At 45.1% G+C, this 21,582-nt stretch overlaps 1 protein-coding gene across 5 annotated transcripts; it reads right to left on the bottom strand.

The window, feature by feature from the left end:
• Positions 1–37: 37 nt before the first annotated feature.
• On the bottom strand, positions 38–20,072 carry LOC310928294 (uncharacterized protein). 5 transcript variants are annotated; one of them, XM_083890816.1, is made up of 14 exons: positions 19,694–20,072; positions 13,191–14,003; positions 7,513–11,641; positions 5,142–5,493; positions 4,781–4,957; positions 4,596–4,690; positions 4,419–4,492; positions 4,290–4,335; positions 3,163–3,203; positions 2,996–3,066; positions 2,710–2,885; positions 2,084–2,175; positions 1,816–1,967; positions 38–892 (listed from the first exon to the last, which is right to left on the bottom strand). In XM_083890816.1, the coding sequence occupies exons 2-13, from the start codon at positions 13,797–13,799 to the stop codon at positions 1,830–1,832; spliced, it is 6,000 nt and encodes a 1,999-aa protein (XP_083746942.1). In that variant the 5' UTR covers positions 13,800–14,003; positions 19,694–20,072; the 3' UTR covers positions 38–892; positions 1,816–1,829. The 5 variants fall into 5 exon arrangements, 2 of the variants coding, with proteins under 2 accessions (XP_083746942.1, XP_083746943.1); XM_083890817.1 differs by lacking the exon at positions 19,694–20,072 and adding an exon at positions 19,321–19,427; XR_014592852.1 differs by lacking the exon at positions 38–892 and having other exon boundaries at positions 1,829–1,967; positions 2,715–2,885.
• Positions 20,073–21,582: the final 1,510 nt, after the last annotated feature.

Genomic DNA, 21,582 nt, shown 5'->3' with positions numbered 1-21,582 from the left:
CAATAAACATTCCTATCGTGAATATATTTTTGTCCATTTCTTTAGCAGACACTACTCAAGCTGCCTTTTTTTTTTTTCTTCCAAAAATAACTTCTTTCTTAAAACCTCATTAGAAATTCTCTTGCAGCGTTGCCAAAATTCCTATCACTAAGCCCAGCCCCCTCCCCCTGCCTTTTCACTGGTACATAGCAGACACTATGTGAAGAAAAACCCTAACACTATCTCAACTGATTTTTTTTTTTTTTTTTTTTACTGGCTTACTTTCCCCCGTGTGCCATTTTCCCAAAGGTGCAGTGTGACTTTGAAAGTCTTACAAGGAAATTAGGGTTCAAATTTGACCTACTTAGGGCCTGGGCTACATTTTTTTTGTTCCTCCAGGCAGTTTGTGAGCTCCTCGTCTCATGGAAACTTCCGAGCCCAAACGCTCAAAGAGTATTATGTACATCCACTTTCAATCTCTGTCTTTTCCCGGTTTGCTTAAGGTGCTGAAGTAAGAGCAGTCAAAGTGTATGTGTGTGCATTTATAGTGTGTCCACTCAGCATACATACAGTCTTTAGTGTGCTTGTTCATCCAGCACTAGTGCAAATTCATTTCAGCTGGTCTGTTTCTGTCTTCCGTCTGGGACAGTCTATCTGATTCTTTCATCCCTCGCCGCTTGGACAAAAGGTGCGTTGCCATGGTTTCATCCTTGGTGCGATGCCCTTCAGAGTGCTGGGTTCAACACACTCGTCTGTCAGTGTGTGAGATGTCTTTCTTGCAGTTTTAGCCTCTATAATTCTGCATCTTTTTTTTTTTAGCACTGCTACTGTCGATAGCAAGTGCTGTGACATCAGTTTGTGTCCATGTGTCCAGTGGGTCGGTGGGCCTGGTCCCTTTTCAGAGTGCTCCCACCTGCATGAAGGAGAAATACTGTCAACAAAACAATACATAAACCTCACTGGCCTCATTCACACCTGGTGTCAACATCCATCATATGCACACCTGGCACTAAAATGAAACCCTAGATTCATCTTCAGTGACCACATATGAACAGATCTGGAGTCTGTGTGTGTGTGTGTGTGCCAGATAGAGGAAGGGTTAAAAAGAGAAGAGGCGCTTGAGTAAAGCAAAGCTGTCCTCTTAACTTAATTAACTTAATTACATGACGCTCAAGTGTGGCGGCAAATGAATGGATGTATGAAGCTACCGCTGGTCAGAGGACGTCAGCTGAGGACAGACTGTGCTCATGCAAATGGGAAATGTGGAACACATACACTACCGTTCAAAAGTTTGGGGTCACCTATACATTTTTTTTTGAGGGTTTTACCATTAATATTCACACATTTATTCATCAAGAGAGTTGCAAAATGAATAGAAAATATAGTCAAGACTTTGACAAGATTAGAAATAATGATTTTTAATCAAAATAAAAACCAGCAAAAACTGTTTTCAGCAAACACAATGTACCATTAGAACACTGGAAATGGGCCTCTATACACCTATGTACATATTCCATTAAAAACCAGACAGCTAGAATAGTCGTTTACCACATGAACAATGTATATTGTGAGTGTATTTCTGAGTAATTTGATGTTATATTCATTGGAAAAAAAAAGTGCTTCTCCTTCAAAAATAAGGCCATATCTAAGTGACCCCAAACTTTTGAACGGTAGTGTACGTCCTCAGACCAACTCTGACTGTGGTTTGTCTACTCAAATTTGAGTACGGATCCAGATGTTCAGACTAGTGTGATGTGGATGTGAACGGATCACTAAGAGCGGATGTTAATACCAGGCCTGAACACGCTCTTCTTCTGTACCTGATGATCTACTTACCTCTCTGTGTTAGCTTATGAGTGCTGCAGGGTCAAAAGTAAATCATTAAGCCGCCTCCTCCTCTGTTCTCTGCTGCAGGCCTCTTCTTCCCCTGGTTTTTCCTTCTCTCTCTCCTCCTCCTCCTCCTCCTCTCTGCTCTGGGTTCTGGTGGGCTGTGGTCAACCAACATGCAGAAGTAATCGCAAAAACAGATTTTTATTCAAGGGGGAAATTTGCATTCCTAAAAGGAAAGTTTTGTTTTAATCGTGGGTAAGTGGTATCAACTCACAAAGGGGCTGGCAGTGTGCAAGCTGGAGGTGTCCTGACTCTGATGGAGGGGGTCACTGCTGATAACCGTCACCTCCACCCCCACTTGCTGATCTGAGGGTCAGACGTCAAACAGTACAGTATGTCAGTGAAGGCTTTACGGAAAGAAAAGAAGAAAAAAAAGAACATTGTGTTTGAACAGATATGTATCTGTGTTTATGCTAATGTACTCTTTGGTTCTTATCCTGAATCAGTCAGGGAGCTTTTGATGGAAACTGTGTGGTTTCACTGCTAATGGGGAAAGTTGATGCCTGCTGGGTTTTTGGACACCAGCAGTGGATGACAGAAATGGGGGGGGAAACATTTCTGCAGGCTGAAATTCTGTGGTCGGAAAAACTGCTTAGTTTGTGCTGCTGAGTACGACATGGAGACGCAAGCCAAATATGAAGATGACGAGCTGTAAGCAGAGCACACACACACACACACACCTTCACACACACACACACACTCACACAAAGTTAAAGACATAGACGGGACACAAAAGATGGTGTACACAGTACAAATGAGTTTCGACCACAAACACAAACACGAATGCGTACACAAACACCTACAGAAACAAAAACTAACACACACACTTGCTTCATGGACCTGACTTGATGTGGCTGTCGTCCCCATTGGCTCCATCACAGGACGGAGCTATTGAGTCCCTCTCCTCCCCCTCTGCGTCTCTCTCTCTGTCCCTCTGTATCCTCAGTCGGATCTGTCTGTCTCTCATGAGCTCCCAGTTCCTCACGAGGAACACGTGGTGCTTCACCACAAAGCTCCTGGCCCGACACACACACACACACACACACACACACACACACACATGCACAGAAAAGTTAGCTGTCTGCGCCGGAGTAACAAGCAGTTATTCCTGCGGTTTTTTTCATACCTCTCGCTGCTGGTCAGAGGATCCATGTCGAGATGAGGGAACAGGCTGGTAATATCACTGGAACTCTCCTCCTGCACAGGAAACAGAAAATGGAGGGATGGTGGTGAGGTTTAGAGAAGAAAATACGTCTAATAAGTTTGGTTCTTTACTCGTCCCAATGAACTCACTGTTGTCTGGTGAGAAGATATGGTCCTTTCCTTCAGTCGGCCTGGGAAAAAACAGAAAGAGAGACGTTTTATATTGACCTTGAACTGAACCAGAGGTTTTTTGTCACCATTCCTGAACATTGTGATTCTGATAGTATCTGCAATATTCTTTTCCAACTACATGACACATTTCTTGAGACAATAGCTCATGAATCATATTTCCAACGTCAATGTGGCGATTCCAGAGACATTTATCTTAATTGAATGGAACAGTGGTAAGAAATAAGATCAAATGCATGCCAAGAAGAACAGAGCCTCTCAAAACAGGAGACAGCACAAATGTGAGCCTTCTGAAAAATGTCATTTTGAAACCACGGATTGGAGAAAACACTGATAAACAGAACTTCCAGTTCTTTTTGCGGTAAACTGGCAACGGCTACTTTTAGCTGTTTTAATTCTGTGAAAGAAAATATATTTTTTTTACACTATGTTAAAATTTAAAGGTGCATTATGTAATAAAGCTAAAGCAACTGGTCATAAAATCCTCCTAATATGTCACAGAGACTCAGGAATAATGTTCATATAACAAACTGAACTCACCAACAAAATTAGTACAACAAAAATATTTGCATTAAAAAAAATATTTTTCACACCGCAAAGTTTGTTTATATTTTGAAATTATGTTTTGGCATGTGGCGCCATCTACCGCCGTCTACCAATCATAGCAGTCAGTAGAGTCTCAGCGGTTGAGCAGCCATGGGTTGCCAGTTACGTGGCTACAATTGAAATGAAACGAAAGGAAACCTAAAAGACCTCGGTATGAATGTCAAAAACGCCAAGATAAAGTTTGCGGCAAAGCGAGGGTCTATATAGGACATGTTTTTGAACGGTGGAGAGAGTTTAAAGCTGAGAGGAATTTCAAAACGGATGCGGAATGGGCTACTCTTCTCCTAGACAGGTAAGTTCAGCTTAGCTAACTACGTTAGCATCATAGCTCGACTGTCAAGTTCTGTTTTAAACTGTTCCCTCGGATTTGGAGGCTGCCGTACTGATGCACCGAAGCGGGTATTGCAGCCGTTTTTGGCCGCATTGTTACAGATGGCGCCTTTAAAAAAACCAAGAAAGCACATCTAATAGTGGCAACTCACAGTAACGACGCTTTCTCTTCAGTGGAACAGCGGGCTGTCTCTGAAGCTGTAAGCAAAGAAGACGAGAATTAATTACATCCCTGAATGTTTGTAAGTCTTTCCTCTCTGTGCCGTCAAGCACTACCATACCTGGTTGTGCTGCCACAGCCACATAACGTCATAAGGTAATTGGAAATGAATCCGCTTCAGCCTCAGGTATTTCCCTAGTGGACACAAAGGGGGTTTACATACAGTCACAGCTACAAAAAAAACACAGTAAAATATGAAACAACATTCGTGGTTGTTGTTGGCTTTTAATCTACTCACCAACATTTATGGGAGCAGGTAAAAGTGTGTACTCGTGCTCCCCTGGTGTATACTCCAAACTCTCTCTGCTCTTCTGCTTGGCTTTAGAGGGAGGACTAGGAAAGACACAGCGACTATTGATTAACACAAACACTGAAAACAGTCAACTGCTATCATCGCTTGTTTGTGGAAATCACTCGACTCACTCTGTGGTTTTGTAATCGTCGGAGTAAAGACCAGCCCTCAAAAACCTCTTCTTGGGATGATGACCGTCAGCTCTCTCCTCTTCTTGGATGGTTACTGGTTGGGACGGAGCCTGGTCCACATCCGGTTGGCTAAAACATTCAGGGAGGGTGTCACACTCGGGCAAATCCACAGCAACACTAAAAGTAAAGCATGAAGAGAGAGATAGAATGATAGAGAGGGAAAAGGAGAAAGGAAGAAAAGGCACTGGTTTAGCACACAGTGCTGAAAACAATAGGTTAATATGGCAGTAGTGAGTGGTTGTATTGAATTTTCAAATCAACCAGCTCAGGCGCGTTTTTTAATGCAACTGGGAGTGTTTACCTCTGATGACAGGGAGAGTCACCGTGTTTTCTTTTCCTCCCTCTCTTCTTCCTGGCCTGCAGCTCCAACTCGGTCACCTGCTGCACCGCGACACCTCCTCCATCCCTCTCTAGCGCTCTTTCCTCTTTTCTCCCGCCCACCTCTCTTGTTGCGTCTGTGTTGTGGTTTTGCCCCGGCACGAGGTCGAGCGGTGACATGGCGGACGCCGTGGATAAGCGCGCGGGGGAGGACGCGGCGAAGGGCAGTGGGTTCTTCCTGGGCCGTCCTGGCCTTCTTTTGCTTTTCACCGTCGCGCCGTCAGGCGTTGGCACGCTTTTCTGCTGCCCCCGGCTTCTTGAGTCACCTTGTAAAGCTGCAGTTGTTCAAACAGAAACAGGGGAGGGAGGGGTTGAGGCGGAGGGGGGTGGGGGGTGGTGGGGGTGTAGCGGTGTAAGTGGCGGACAGGAAATGAGACAGATGTGGATCAGTGATTGAGGTGTGAGGTGAGGCCCGTTTGGGCTGAGTCATGTGGATGGGCCACAGATTATGTGAGTCACAACATTTCCTCTGACCAGATCACTTCTGGGAAATGCATTAACAAGTGATTTATGTATGCACACACACACACACACACACACACACACACACACACATTCTTGTACTTGCTGCGTACTGAGGACCAGCATAAATCAACACAATTACAAATATCTACTTCATGAATGACATCTACAAAGAACTACCGGTTGCAGTACCATAAAATGTCTGCAGGTGGAGCCCCAGAGCAAAAAGGGCTGGAAAACTTTTTCGATTTTATTTTATTTTTTTAATTTTTGGTTGGCTTGAAAAAAAAATTTGACCCAAATTTGAAAAAAAAAATTAAAACAAAATTTTTGGTCCAAAATTTGACCAAAAAAATGTACCCAAAATTTGAAAAAAAAAATTTGGTCCAAAATTTGAAAAAAAAAATTTGGTCCAAAATTTGAAAAAAAAAATTTGGTCCAAAATCTGAAAAAAAAAATTTGGTCCAAAATTAAAAAAAAAAATTATGGTCCAAAATTTGAGAGAAAGTCGTCCAAAATTAAAATATTTGACAAATTGAGTATAGCATGTTATATCAACCTAAGGACGTGATTTCAATGAAAACAAAGTGAGGACCGGCCAAAATGTCCTCACTCCGTAAAAATTACCTCACTTTGTTGGTTTAAAACCCTCACTGGTCCTCAGTATGGCGCAAGTACAAGAACACACACACACACACACACACACACAATAGACCAAAACACTATGCAGCGACATGCATAATTCTTTGTTGTGAGCCTGCACACGTATGCATTTCTGTACACAGTAAGTTAATGTGACACATAATCTCAAAGGGCTGAGCAGACAGAAAGAGAAAAGTCCCTCCACTAGCATACTGTATTTTAAACATGTGTGTGTTTAGCTGGAATATGAACTGATGTTTCTTTTCCCCCAAGTCTGACCCTCATGATGTTCCACCATCAATCACTCCAGTGGTCATCTATCTTTTGGGTCAAATTTCCACGCTCCCTGACAACCGTGACCACTCTTTCCTGATTGGATTTTTCCAAGTCAAACAGGTTCCGTTGGCCAGCAGTGAGGCATAGGCCAGGCTTTAAATAGCCAATTTGGTGGTTAACTAATGATTGTGTTCACTCTGTTGCCCGAGGCAGTAACAGTGTGCGGTTCACTTCAGACTGGGAAGATTTCAAAGATTTTCTGGCAGATTCCCACCAAGATGCTGCCCTTCTGTTATAACACACTACATAAAAATTCTATCAGGGAGTGGTTGCCGAGTGGTTGCGTTCGCCTGTGTGTGTATGCGTGTGTCAGGTGCGTCTCCTGCACAGCAGAAGGAGTCTAAAATTGGCTGTAAAAAAAAGAACAGAGTCTTATTTCCTCTCACACACTCTACAGGACTTGATGTGAAGCTCAACACCACCTGAGAAAAAGCAGTGCTGTCACTGTGTTGGCCAAACTCTCAACACCACGGTCTCTTTGCCACATTGTGCAAATATAAAGATCTGTCAAAATGGGCACATGAAAAGAGGCCGTTGAAATAAATCCTATTACTGTCGTTAAATTTCAGTTTGAAGGCACAGTTGCGTCTGGATTACTACCAGCAATCTACATATTCATGTTTTCTGAATGAATAATAACATTGTACAAGTGGGCCTGTCAGATAACTTAAGAAGCATTTATCAGCACAGCGAAACACAAACAAATGCTACTGTTTGTATTTTTGTAAGAATTTGATGCAATTTTAGCTCTAATGCCAACTTAACATAATCTTGTGCCATCAGGCAGGAGCACAGATGTCGCTGATCGTTTTAACCCACATATTTATAGATTTGAGTCGTTCATGCATCCTCACCTGAATCTCTCCTCTCTCTCCAAGCTGGCTCATCTCTCCTCCATGACCTGTCTTCATTTCCTGAAACTCTCCTGGACAATCCGCTCCTTGGACCCCTCCCTCCCGTCGCCATGGCGGCAGATGTGAACAGGTTCGTGTGTGTTGGGGACGGCGACGTCCTGTACAGGTGTGACTCTTCAGCGTCCTCGCCATCGTCGTCCTCTAAGTCTGATGCGAGCAGTCTGCCCGTGTGCTGCTCCCCGGTGAAGCCTCTCCAGCTGGGGTTTGGGTTCCCAAACGCCAGGCCCCCCAGGCTGCCAAATTTCATCCGGCTCTGGTCCAGCCCACCCCAGCCTCCTCCAAATGAAGACAGGTGAGAGGAACCCAGCCCCAGTGATGTGAGAGACATGTGTTTGTACCTCTCAGCAGTGGACAGTGATGACGATGATGATGACGACGTGGCAGCAGCAGCAGCAGCAGAGAAGGAATTATTTTCGTTCTCGCATAACCAAGGCGATTCTTTGGACAGCATGTTCCCCATTCCTCTTGTCCCCTTCCTTCCTTCATCTCCTTTCCCCAAAATGAACCCAGACCTGTGCTTTGAGCTGGTCAGTCTCTCCCTCTCCATGCTGTCTTCCTCCTCGTCCCCATGTAACTCCTCGTCGTCATCCATGTCTCGCTCGCAGTGCCGGTGACGGTGCTTGTGTTTGTGTTTGTGTTCGCTCCTCCCACAGCCACAGGAAAGGCTGGATGTGAACCCTGAGCTGAGATGTGGGCCTCCTCCGCTGCCTCCTCCTACATCTCCGTCAACCTCTCCGCCCAATGCTCCCTCTCTCAGCAACCTGCTCCTGCGCCTGTGGAATCTGGCGGGGTTGAGGAGGAAATGGGCATGATGGAGCTGATGGGGGCCAAACTGGTGAGGAGATGGAAGTGAGTAGGAGCTGGGGAGGTGGTGGTAAAGTGCGGTGGCTGGGGGATAGCTGCTGTAAAAGCCCATATTTTCAATGGTCTCCTGGAACTTTGAGGGGCAGCCACACTGCCTGCGGTCTGGCTTTCTGTTACAATGCACTGGCTGGCAGGGGTAGAAAGGCTGGGGGGAGAAGGAAGGATTGGTCGGGTAAGATGAAGGGTGAGGCGAGTAGAAACCATTCAGATTGATCCTGAAGATGTTAGAGCGGAGAGGGTGGGAGGAGGGATGATGGCGCCTTCCTCCAGCTGCAGACCCGCTCCCATCGAAACCTTGTCCCAATTCTGTCCTCATCCAACTTCGTCTTCCGATATGGACCTCGCTGAATTGAACAATCAGATCTTCAAGTTCAGCCATAAACTCTGGATCCTGTGTGTGTAGCTGCTGGTGCTTCTTTTTATGTTTGTTTTTCTGTCTCTTCAGTGCATTGTGCCCAAGGCAAGGAAAAAAGTCTGAATGAGTGCACTTATTGTGTCCTGGGCAGGGGCACAAGCAAGTACAAGGAGAGGAACAGTCGTAATCCCTCCTCCTGTGCCGATGTCTGTCTCTGTGCCGTTCCACGTTACTTGAGTTACTGATTAGGTTTGTGTGCCTGGGGATATGAGAGGGAGGCGAGGACACAGGAGAGGGACGGTCAACAAGAGAGGGGTGTCTCTGACTCCCAAGCATCGTTCCTGACCCCGGGCCCAGTGTGAGAACGCCTCGTGCTCTCCTCATCTCCCCTCGCTCAGAAACACTGTTGTTATCCGTTCCAATTCCGCTATCACTAGGCAGTGTTTCCTCACTGTGTGATTCACTCCTCGGGGAGGGGGTGGCGTCTTTGATGTGGCCGGGAGAGCCAGGTGCGTGGTGCAGCGGAGGGGTGGGAAAGGAGAGCTTACATGACGACTGGTGAAAGGGGAAGTGGTGCCTTCCCTGGCACGGACAACACTTCTTCACAAACGGAGAGATGGAACAGGAGGAGGGAGGACGCGGGGAGGTGCAGGACGACGACGGGGAAGGGAGGGAGAAGTGGTGAGGGAAATGTAGGCTGGACGTCGGTTCGGTGACGCTTCCCTCACTGTAAGGACTCTGAGCCCCACTGGAGTGTGTAAGAGATGGGGAGGGAAAAGGGTGAGAGGGAGGAGGAGGATGAGGTTGGGTAGATGAGAAGAGAGATGTTTCTGTGGGATTGGTAAACAGAGACGACTGAGTGGCGCTCTGGGCATTGGAATTTACATTCGCTGTTTGGGCTTTAGGCTTGCGTCCTCGCCTCTTGCCCATGTAGATGGTCCCTCTCTTGCTCACATTGATCTGCGGGCCCAGCTTACTCCCAAAAGAGGAGGACAGGGCTGAGAGTGTGTGTACTGTTGTAGTCTCTATTGATTTACACATTCTTAAAGTGGTCTCACCATCTGCTGCCTCGACACCCGTTCCCTCCTTTCCCACATAACTGGACAGCATTACTTTGTGAAGTCTCCGCTTCTTTCTTTTCTTCATCTCGTTAATAATCCTCCTGATCTTGAGTTGCCTGTTCCCCTTTTCAGGAGTATGAAAATCTTGACTCCTCTCTGTATTATCAGCATGATTCAGTGCATCCTCACTCTGGTCCTCGGGGACGGGTCGCTTGGGAGGGCGGCCACGCTTCTTGGGGCTGGATTTAGACTGAGCTGCAAGCACTGGACTTGGCTCCAGCACAGGGGCTTTCTGAATGTTGCTACACCCAAGAAGTGGCTCCTCAGCTGGAACAGCATTTGACGAAAGTCTAGGTGGAGGCTCATTTAAACTAGAGCTGTGGGAGTGAGGGCGGCCCCTTTTTCGAGCAGGAGTGATGGGGCATCTGGACACAGGGGGACTAGGGTCTGATATGGGCTGCTTTGGGGATGGAGGTTTGGTTGCAGAGGAGAGTGGGGATATGTTGCCGCTTAAGGCGCTAGTTACTGTATGCGTGTCGTCTGTATGCTGAAAACTGGCCTTGGCAGGAGGAGAAATCTTGGGGTTCTGGGGGAAACTTAGCAAAGGATTATGTTGGGAATCTGAAGGGGTTTCATGATTTTCTGCTCTATGAGCGCGGTGCACCAGCTTGGTCCAGCTGGGCCGTCTCGCTTTGCGTTTCTTTAGTGGGCGGCTGTCTTGCTCTTGGGGGAAAGAGGGGGGAGAAACTGGGGCACGGGCAGACGGAGTTGGCAGAGTGGGCGGAGCAGAACAAGAGGGATGGCTTAGAGGCACAGCTGAATGTCTTGAGCTGTCTTGTTCTTTTGATTTACTAGTTTCACCTGTTGTTATTGGCTCAGCGAGTTTAACTGACCCGCAACTGTCCTCTGTCTCGTTCTTCTCTTCTGGTCTGCCTGGATTCAGTACTTCGCAGGTTTTATCTAGTTTCCCATAATCAAATGTTTCACCACATTTATGATTATTGTCTTCTGTTCTTTGTCTGTCTGGGCTAAGTTTGTCCCTCTTTTTCTCAGTCTTTAGATTATCTCTCCAGCTATCGTCAGTCCTCTGTCTTTCAGCTTTTTGTTTACCATGTCTTGGTTTTCCATCTCTCCCGTTCTCCTTTTTCTTCTTCTTGCCTTCCTCGTCTCCACTCTTTGCTCTTTCAGCTTGCAGCCTATCTCGTTTAGATTTTTTCTCTTTCCTTTTCTCTTTCTTTGCCTTCCTCTCTTTCTCTCTCCTTTTCTCCAGTGAGGTCTGTACACATGGATTCTGATCTTGAGATTGGGCAGAGAGATCCACAGAGGGGGCAGACTGTGGTTGAGGGGTGGCTGAGGGAGAGGAAGGCGAGTCTGGATTACTCTTATTGGACAGGCCAAGTTCTCTATGGGAGCTGGTGGAGACTGGAGGTCTTGACAAGGAATCCATGGAAGAAAGAGAGGAAGAGCTGCTGTTTTTTCCAACTTTGATTTTCGAGGAGGTGCCAAGATTGTTGGCACAGACTTTTCCATTTGATAGTCCCTTCTGTCTCGTTGTCCGTACCAAACCATTGTGTTTCTTGGTGGTGTTTCTTTCATTCCTGGTCTCAGATGCAGACTGGATGCATGGCGTGGAAGGAGCAGTTGAAGCAGCCTGGTCTGTTGTGGGTGAGCAGGATTTGTGTCCTGCAGGAACGGGCTGACCATTGATACCAGGAAGCTTCTCTTTCTTCACTCTCTCAGATGAACCGTTTGAATTCACCTCTGTTTTATCGGCCAGTTTGACAGGAACCTGAGGAACGCAAGCACATAATCTTTGTCATAAACAGCAAAGGCTACACGACATCTACAGTTGGCACTTGACAACAGTCTCTCAATGGGGAAGAAACGATAACTAAAATGCTTTTGTTTTTGTCTGAACAATAAAACAGAGAGCGAGGAGAGAATTACTCAATCGGGCAGAAAAAGAGGGCACAATGTGGAGAAGGAGAGAGTGAAGTGATGAAAACACGAATGGGGTTGACACAGAATAGAGAAATGCAAAGGCTACAAAGGCAAAGAAACAGAGAAGCGGGAGTGGGACAAAGAAAGAGGGGCAGAGAAAGATAAATGTGAGCAGGTAGAGAAGAGGGGAAGTAAAAATAGAAGAGAGGGACAGATATAGTGTGCCTGGCAGAGACAGAAAGAGAGGGAGAACGCTGTGCTATTGGTAGCTATAAATTGCCACTAATACAGATGAGAAGGCTTGACATTTCATACTTGTCCTGTAATGTTGGTATGCTGGTAAGCCTGAGTGGTGTTTGAGCGGCTAAAGCAATAAGATCCCCCTTAGGTGATTGTCTTCAGGACTGATGGACCAATGTCTGTAATTGCTCCAAACGATTGCTGTGACATTGTCCTATTTATAGGTATGTTTATTTAAACGTGCTGCCTAAACTTCAGCAATGAGACAATACCTTATTTGATCTTATTACAACACAAAGAGCACAAAGTCATGACATTTTTGCTCCACATATCCCTTTCTGGTGGATGTTTGCCTGCAGAAACAAATCAGAGCTATAGCACCGATACACTATTGGTTACAATACTCGGTATCGGTGCTGGTCCGATACTGGAAAAATAAAAACATCAAATCTGATTCACTGTATTACGTACAGACTGTAAAAATGTAAACCAAAAGTAGCAACAGCTTTTTTAATGAGTCATTCTGTGGCTAAGTAGAAAATGCATCAAATGTGTTATTTATAGTTTAGTATTTTAAAATATGTAAAACGGCTGTATCAGTATATCAGTAGATAGTGAAAGTTGTATTTGACGCAAATATGTGGTATTGAAACATCCCTATGGATTACTGTACATCTGAATAACTTCAGTCACTGTGACAGTTTTACTTTTTACTTTAAAGGTGCATGATGTAATAAATCTAAATCATCTGGCCTTAAAATCCTCCTAATATGTCACAGAGACTCAGGAATAATGTTCATATAACAAACTGAACTCAGCAACAACAACAGTACAGACAAAATATTTGCATTGAAAAAAATCTTTTGCAGACTGCAAATCATGTTTATGTTTTGAAATCATGTTTTGGCATGTGGCGCCACCTACCGCCGTCTACCAATCATTGCAGTCAGTAGAGTCTCAGCTGCCGCGCAACCACGGGTTGCCAGTTACGTCAGAAAACGTAACCTAAAAGACCTCGGTATTTTGAATTTGAATGTAGTAACTGTTTTTGGCCACATTCTTACATATGGCACCTTTAACTTCACCTAATAAGAAGTTTCATATTGGCAGCTGACATGAAGTAATCTGTATGTTGGTGAAGATTGTCCTTAACTTACCTGTTTGGCAGACTTTGTCCCATGGCTGGCTATGGCGGGGACGGGGGTGGACGGTAATGGCAGCTGCTGTGATGACGAAGATGACGACGACGAAGATGATAGCGATGAAATAACATCCAGGCCTGAGTGTTGCTCTCTGGTCGTCTCATCTGGAACAGAGCTGATTTTACTCTGCTGCCCCAATCCTTCAGTGTCCCCCCTCAGCAGCACTCCCCTGCCCTGTCTCTGATAGGTCCTGATGGTGGGCTTGCAGACATAGCTCTCCAAGATCTTGGGTGGCTTCTTGGTGCGTTTCGCTTGAATTCCCACCCGGAGTCGTACATTCCCCTCAGGGCAACTGGTCTCTTTGCCAGAGATCTGAAGCTGTTGCTGCCCCGAGCTTCCGCAGCGCCCCTCTATGAGCAACTCCAGTACTGCCCCCTTGTCGCCTTCTCTCTTCCTTCCTGTTCCTTTTTTCTCCTGCTCTTTTTTCCCCACATCTGTGTTCTCCCCATCACACCGTCTCTTCTTCTCTGCCACTTGGTCCTGTTCCGAGTCCTCCAGTGCAGCCGTGGGGCTCGGAGTGGAGTTTGTGGCTGGAGGGGTCCCCCCCTTCACTCTCTGGTCCATCAGAGACAGGGGGAGACGCAGGATGCTGTGGGATGCCCAGTATAAGACTTTCAAATGTACCTGGCGGTGGTAACGGGGTCAAGGACAATGAGCTGAATGCAGGGTCTAGGTCGGACGATTTCCGAAAGAATATCCTTTAATAACAGCCGCGGTCGGGTGCCTTCATCCAGTCAAGGTCTCTCTGTCTTCTCTTTTCGGCTCTATCTGAGAGAGGGTTTAAGCAGAGACAGAAAGAGAAAGAGAGAGAGAGAGAGGGAAGGGAAAGACAGACAAACAAAGACAGACAGAAAGATAGAGAGGCCAGTGATTAGTCATTTCAGTGAGCTCAGATGCAGAGCAGCAGCGGTACAGGAATTGAAGGGAAAGTCCCCTTCCTGCAGGCAGCTGTAGAGAGGTGCTAACGTCTGTGTCCACAGAGATGATCTCATCATACAGAAAACCCAGGGGGCCAATCCATGCTGCCGATTCCCAGAATGTCGCAAGTAACTGGAAGAAAGACCTACTCACATTCTTCGAAAACACCACCGGCTACTTTTTCAGTGACAATCTGTAAATAAATAACAGCAGCCCTGAAAGACACAGCGTACTCTTTAAACCTGGACACATTTGCTTCAGTTTTAATCCTCGCTCTGACTCCACTTTCCAAAATCAATATATCAATCAATCAGCTCCTGACTAATTCAAACACTTGATCCAGTCTCCTCCTCTCCCCACTGCCTTTGCGCCTTCTGTTCTCAGCTACTCCCACAAGCACTTCTCCTCCCACCCTTCCCTCTGCTGTACTGTCTTTTCTCTCTGAAACTCCCCTTTTCATGTTTGGCAGAAAGCTTTTGCATGCATTCTCTATTAGCCCCATCCACTCTCTTTCCCTCTCTCTCTCTCTCTCTCTCTCTCTGTAGACCACACAGTAAAATGGTCAACTCATACACTACATCCAAGTTAATCAGAACCATATTTCCTCCTCCACTTCGTTCTTTTTCCTCCTCTCCAATCTAAATCCCTCCATTCACAGTCCTACCATTCCCCTCCTCCCCTTTCAGTAGTGGTAACACAAATCCGTAGGAAAGGGTAAAAACTTATTTTTGGAAAGGAGTGCAAATTCCTCCTCCTCCCATTGCTTCCTCCGAGTTAAGTAAGCTTTTCATTGACCCCATTGTAAATGGACTTTTAATGTGACATTACAGCAAAGCAACACACCCTAAAATAACATTCCCCTGAGCAGAAAAACTTTCACTCTCACTCGTTCCACGCTCAGCCCACTTTTTCAACCTAACGTATCGCATCTTCTGTCATGCTTCTTTCATTAGACTCCCTCTGCCTCATTAAAACAGACACTCGTCGGTTTTCTAATAAAGCACACCCTGCTTTCTCCTGAGAGCCTCTTATGAAATAGCTCATTTGTCTCTCAACGCAATGAACTGCCCCCCTTAAACTTACAAATGCATCTAAGATAATATTTTACTCAGGACCTCAGTGGGCCATCTCTCTCCTGCCTCTTGGTCCCTCCACACCCAAACCCTTTTTCTTGAGTCATACCGAGCTCAAATCAACATCTGTTCCAGTAACTGCTGTTATGCAACCATATTGGAAAGCATTTCCAAGGACAAAACCTCCTCACAATAAAAATAAAATGAGCACAGAGACGGACAGCGGTTCTTTTACATCACACCAGACGCTTCTATTATGATCTCTATTCTACTCCAAGAAGAGGAGTTTGTGCAAAGTGTAAGCAGAGAATAAGAGAGGTAGATTTTCACAACATAAAAGGGGCAATTCCATTCAACTAGAGACAAAGTACATATTTATAGCTTTTTATAATCTCCAGAGCTATACCTCTCAAACATAACTCAAGATTATTCTAACATTAGTCCACAAGCTATTCCCAGTGACAGGATGATGAGTGGACTTGACACTGTAGTCAGTGTGGTTCCTTGGCTGTGCCGAGGCGACGATTAAATCACAATAATGGCCACCCATACTTCCAGCTACCATCAACATCCCATGATGGTATTATCATCAATTACTACAATACCGATGCCATCTGCCTGACAACAGCATGAGCACAGCAGCAGTGCTGCCCCCAGGAAATTAGGATCCTGTAGTGTATCGGCATCTGACATATTGTATATTGAACCTTGAAGTAGTGTTGAAGTACTCAAGACCAGTCTTGGTCTCATCCGGTCTCAGACTCTGGCACATTTTTAATCTTGTCACAGTCAAACAGTTGCATCAAGAACTGTCCAGGCTGTTTGAGACCACAACTGACTTATTTGTATGAATCAGCATTACAGTTGTTGTATGTAAAACTTAAAGGTGCCATATGTAAGAATGTGGCCAAAACCAGTTACTACATTCAAATTCAAAATACTGAGGTCTTTTAGGTTTTGTTTTCTGACGTAACTGGCAACCCGTGGTTGCTCGGCAGCTGAGACTCTACTGACTGCAATGATAGGTAGATGGCAGTAGGTGGCGCCACATGCCAAAACATGATTTATAAACATGATTTGCAGTCTGCAAAATATTTTTTTAATGCAAATATTTTGTCTGTACTATTGTTGTTGGTGAGTTCAGTTTGTTATATGAACATTATTCCTGAGTCTCTGTGACATATTAGGAGGATTTTATGGCCAGTTGATTTAGATTTATTACATAATGCACCTTTAAATCATCAAATCAGTAACATAAGTAGTTAGGTTAGAATGTTTGATGTCTGAAATCAGATGATGTGAAATCATTGTGGGTTTACATAAAAATATGTTCAATAAAAGTGTGTGTGGTAACTTTTTGCATGAAATTTACTGTGAATCTGTAAAACTGAGCCTAAATGATGCACAATTTATGCAGCTACTGCCAATTCTGATCTTGGGAAGCAAAAAATGGTTCATTTCATCATATTAGATTTGATTTAACTGATTCCACAATTTATATGGTGCACCGGTTTTGTTTTATAATCAGTGAAGCACCACTTTGCTATTGGTCCAGGCTTGGTCTTGGTCTAGGCTCTGGTTACGATAAAGAGGTTATGTTTCTAGCTTTGTCATAGGGATGAGCCGACACTATACTCAGCATCATTCTCAGTCTGATACTGGCCAAAACCACTGGATTGTACTGTGTATTGGAAAAGGAAAAAGGAAAATTTGCTACTATTCATCATAAACCCTAAATATGAACGAGCAGCTAATGTCTGGCACACAGTTGGAGCATTATGTTTTTGAAACGCCTGGTTGCAGCTGCAGAGGTCAACTAAGCTCTGCGTAAATTTTGCAATACGCCCATTTCTGCCAAGGTCTATGCGGACCCTTCATGGATGATCGTGTCCAGTTTGAGTCAGTGCGGACCATATGGGCCAACCTCGCATGCTCCATGCGGCACAACACATTCCAGCACAGTTGGTGGCACGCTCTTCATTTACTAAAGAGACAAGGAAGAAGGTAATCACAAACAAGACTGGATCTGACTAACGTCGGTATCGACAGATACTCTTGGTCTAGGTTTTAACATTCTCATTAATGTGCTGGTTTAACGGTCTGGGGGTGAAGGACAGGACTAAAATCAAGTTAGTTTTAGTCGGACTAACATATCTGGACAATGCAATTCATAGTCCGATTACTCCTGCATGTATTCACTTAGTCGGACTGGAGTCGGACTTGGCATGCACATGCACCAAAATGTCCTCCCTGGTCTTTGACCCAGGAAGTAGGAGAAAACATATAAAGTGCAGCACTGTTGCCGCTGCTTTCTTCGGACAACACAGCAACCACAAGAGCCAAGCTCAATCTAATTTGTATCACGATCAAAATGTCCAGCAGATACGAAAACATAGAGGACCGCAGCACGATCCATCTCACTGTCCATCTCGCTTTTTCGCTGTTTGTTTGTAAATGTCAACAGGAAACTGATTCAATAAGCATTAGCATACAGCGAGATACAGCGCCACCTACAGAGGCGGAGTCAGGTGTACACGGACAATAAATTTTAAGATTTTCTCCTACGCATGTTTACACAGTCTTGGCAAGTTGTCCAATTGCATGTCTTAGTTGGACTATGGCCTTAGCCCGATTAAACGGTGCTAACTACTCATTCAACTTGTGCATACGCAGGCCACACGAGGGCGCCAGCACAACATTTAGCAAGATTAATTTCTTCGTTTGTGTTCTTTAATCTGACATTGACATCTCTTGTCATGTCCTCTCTGTTATTTGTTTACTTATTCATATGTAACTAATGTGTATTTATGGTTTTGGGGTACGTTGTAATTGAATTGTCCTTTGGGATGGATTTGTCTCATCTGATATTGGTATCATATCGGACACAAAAAGTGGTATCGAGCCATATCGTTAGTCTGCCTGTTTGGGAACTGCATACCCCAAAAAAGTAAAGAATGGATTTGGACGACATTTTATGGCAGGAATGTCCAAAGTCCGGCTCGGGGGCCAATTACGGCCCTCGGTCAGATTTTGTAAGGCCCGCAGCTTCAGTTCTATACTGTATTATTTATGGCCCAGGAGGGACTGGGGCAGTAAATCGGCCTCAATCACATGTCATTTCCTATTACCTTGTTATGTTATTATGATGGGTGAATTCCAATTCCTTGCTTAACCCTCAATCTCAAAAATGCGCGCTCCCGCGAGTGCAAGTGCTGTCCCGGATTTTCCGAGATGTGTTCTTCTTCTTCTTCTTTTTTTGGAGTTGGCAAACTGGACGGAGCGTTCGCGTTATTCTGCCCCCCACAGTCTGAAGACGTATCTGCATTTAAGGGGTGTCCCATTTCTAAGTGACCCTCAACACTTGGTTTTGAGGGCCAGTTAAGATTAAGGGTTGAGCTTGAGGGTTAAGATAGGAATTGGAATTGGCCCCAAATCTGACTCCACGTGTGAAAGAAATGCAGAATTGTTTAATTTGTCCATTCCTGCGTGACTTAGATTGGGTTACATCTCCAAATCTAAGATGATAATTGTGACAAGGACAATAAAATTATTATAAAACGTGGCCTTTGTGTGTAAATGTGGCTTTTAATTGGCCCCCAGAAATCTTTACATTATCAAATTTGGGCAAGTTTGGACACCCCTGTTTTACGGGGTTATAGGTTATGGCCCTACTAGGTGATGCTTGCTCCACATAAACAGGGAAGTTTCTCATGTGAGTCTACCTCCTCCTCCTCCCACACACACACACACACGCACACACACACACATTAGCTGATGTATTAAAACATTGTGCGCCCAGATCGCAGCTGCGTAGGCTGACTGATGTGGCTACTGTAGATACAGTACGGGCAGTGGGGGGGTGTTAACCGCACTCGACAGCCTATCACTGGTTTACTGAGGACGTCAACAGGAGCTTCCTTTCTCGACAAATACGACTTTGCGCACCCGCTGAAAAATCACCCAAGTGCCGCTGTCGCACTTAGAAAAAGATACACACATGCACGTGTTGTCGGTGTCGTCACTCCTCTATTTCCATAATGAAAAATCTATCGAAGCTCCAAAAACACGCAGTCGCACGCTGAAAGTCCACCTACGTATGCGCGAGGAGTGGATGGCACGGAAAATGTGCTTGCTGCTGGTGTTTGTGCCGTGGATTAATCCCCAGATGCCTTTTTTTTCTCCTCGCTCTTCTATGTGTCCTCTGCTGGCCCTTCTGCTGGTGTCAGCAACATTGAAATAAGAAATATCACCACGCACGGAGAGAACAGAACAGAGCAGGGGGGGTGGGGGGGGAGACACACACACACACACATATACACTCAGCAACAAGGGATAAAATTAGCGCAAAGCGGATGCACAAAATTCTCTCCAGCCCTCAGTTATCTGAGCTGGTTGTTGATGACAGGCCTGCGCACATTAATACACACTGCCATTACAGTCTCTAATAAGGCTACGTAGGCTACTTACCCGAGAGCGCGTCCCAGAGCCAACTGCGTTTAGGCAGGAGGTGAAGGTGTTGCTGTCCTGCTCCCCTCTTCTTCTTCTTCTTCTCCTTCTTCTTCTTCTTCTTCTTCTTCACGCCGACAGCGATCCAGTCTGTGGTGCATTAGATGTTGCTTTGATTACATAACTGAGGCCAGCGGAGGTTAAAACACCTCCTAACACCGAGTTTCGGTCCCATCCGAGCGCGGAGCCTGCTGTGCAACAACATTGGCGCGGGTGTTTTCATAATCACACGGCCGTCGACACATCTCCGTCGTCGGCGCGTCTCCGCAGCTAGGTGGCGGACTGGTTACGCTGGATGTGATTTCTCTGCTGCCCACTTCTCTCGGGGAAAGTTGTGTCGCTCTCCCGCCTGCGATAATAATAATGGCTCAGACTGTGTGTGTGTGTGTGTGCGCTGCGCGCGTATTATGCGCACGCACAGGCTGTGTTAACGTGTCAGGAGGACCGAGGGCTGCAGCAGTGTGTGTGTGTGTGTGTGTGTGTGTGTGTGTGTGTCAGAGCAGAGGTTGAGGATGTGCGGGAATGCAACTGCGTGGCCATTTGCATGCGGTCAGAGGATCAGAGAGGAGGGGATAAAACTGTGAACACAGCACTGGATCCTCTGTGGTTCCTAATAGGCGATCGGGGGAGGAGGAGGAAGGCTATTTAGACGCTTAATAAAATGGCGACGACTTGGCTGAAACGGGCCGTTGTTGGTAGTGATTTGAAGAGCAGCTTCAAAAAAAAAAGTTGCAGCGCGCCCCGTGAACGCGGATTTACTTCACATTTGTGCGTCAGAGAGGGAGGAGAGTGGCAGACAGCACTGAGCACTTATTAGAAAAAGTTCATTTTAGGGACGGGATGATCACTTTTAACAAGAAATGCTGATCACAACTCTATCTATCTATTCATAAATATCTAATACTAGTAAGATATAAACTAAAGGTGCCGTATGTAAGAATGTGGCCAAAAACAGTTACTACATTCAAATTCAAAATACCGAGGTCTTTTAGGTTTTGTTTTCTGTCATAACTGGCAACCCGTGGTTCGCTCGGCAGCTCAGACTCTACTGACTGCAATGATTGGTAGACGGCGGTAGGTGGCGCCACATGCCAAAACATGATTTTCTAAAACATAAACATGATTTGCAGTCTGCAAAATATTTTTTTCAATGCAAATATTTTGTCTGTACTGTTGTTGTTGGTGAGTTCAGTTTGTTATATGAACATTATTCCTGAGTCTCTGTGACATATTAGGAGGATTTTATGGCCAGTTGCTTTAGATTTATTATAGAACGCACCTTTAATATCTAGAGTAAAGTAAATAAGTAAAGTAAGTAAACATTTGATATAGCATAGGGGAAAAGCAAAACTTAAAAAGATGATTTGTTAAAAAGTATATAATAAGTAAACACAGTTCTTAGATTTATGTTAGTGCAGCTACAACTGCCCCGATTAGTTTTTCCTTAGGGATACTTTTCAAAGGGGTCTTGAACCATTTTCACTCAGCAGGAGTTTTAGGCATTATTGATCAATAATCTCATAATAATGCTCGGGCTGGAAGAGGCAATGAGATACGCTTACAGTGTAATGTAAATTAAATGATCTGAGAGAGATAATGGGCTCTGTTTACAGCTTATGCAATATGAATACAGTCATGAGCAATCACAGGACAGTTCACAGAGAGAGTTTTAGTGATCCTATTGGATGCTACAACCCCGCAAACAGGTCCCGTCAGTGGGAAGATCACTACTCCAGCACAGGCAACAACTACTGCAAACAAAAATCTAAAAAAAGAAAGAAAGGCAAACCAGTCTATAAGAGAGTCTGGCGATAAATGAAAGACGGGGCAGGCTATTATGCAATCCCAAC

The sequence above is a fragment of the Microchirus variegatus genome (assembly GCF_963457635.1).
Source record: "Microchirus variegatus genome assembly, chromosome: 1".
Lineage (NCBI taxonomy): Eukaryota > Metazoa > Chordata > Actinopteri > Pleuronectiformes > Soleidae > Microchirus > Microchirus variegatus.
The sequence above is the reverse complement of the archived record's forward strand: the minus strand, read 5'-3'. Positions and strand labels throughout refer to the sequence as shown.

Bases quoted from the DNA above. Each gene is read 5' to 3' on its own strand.
- LOC310928294 (XM_083890816.1), bottom strand. From the start codon at position 13,799: ATGGACCAGAGAGTGAAGGGGGGGACCCCTCCAGCCACAAACTCCACT. The intron at 11,642-13,190 runs GTAAGTTAAGGA...TGCGTTCCTCAG, and splicing joins GGACAAAGTCTGCCAAACAG to GTTCCTGTCAAACTGGCCGA. The intron at 3,204-4,289 runs GTGAGTTGCCAC...GTTTTTTCCCAG, and splicing joins GAAGAGAAAGCGTCGTTACT to GCCGACTGAAGGAAAGGACC.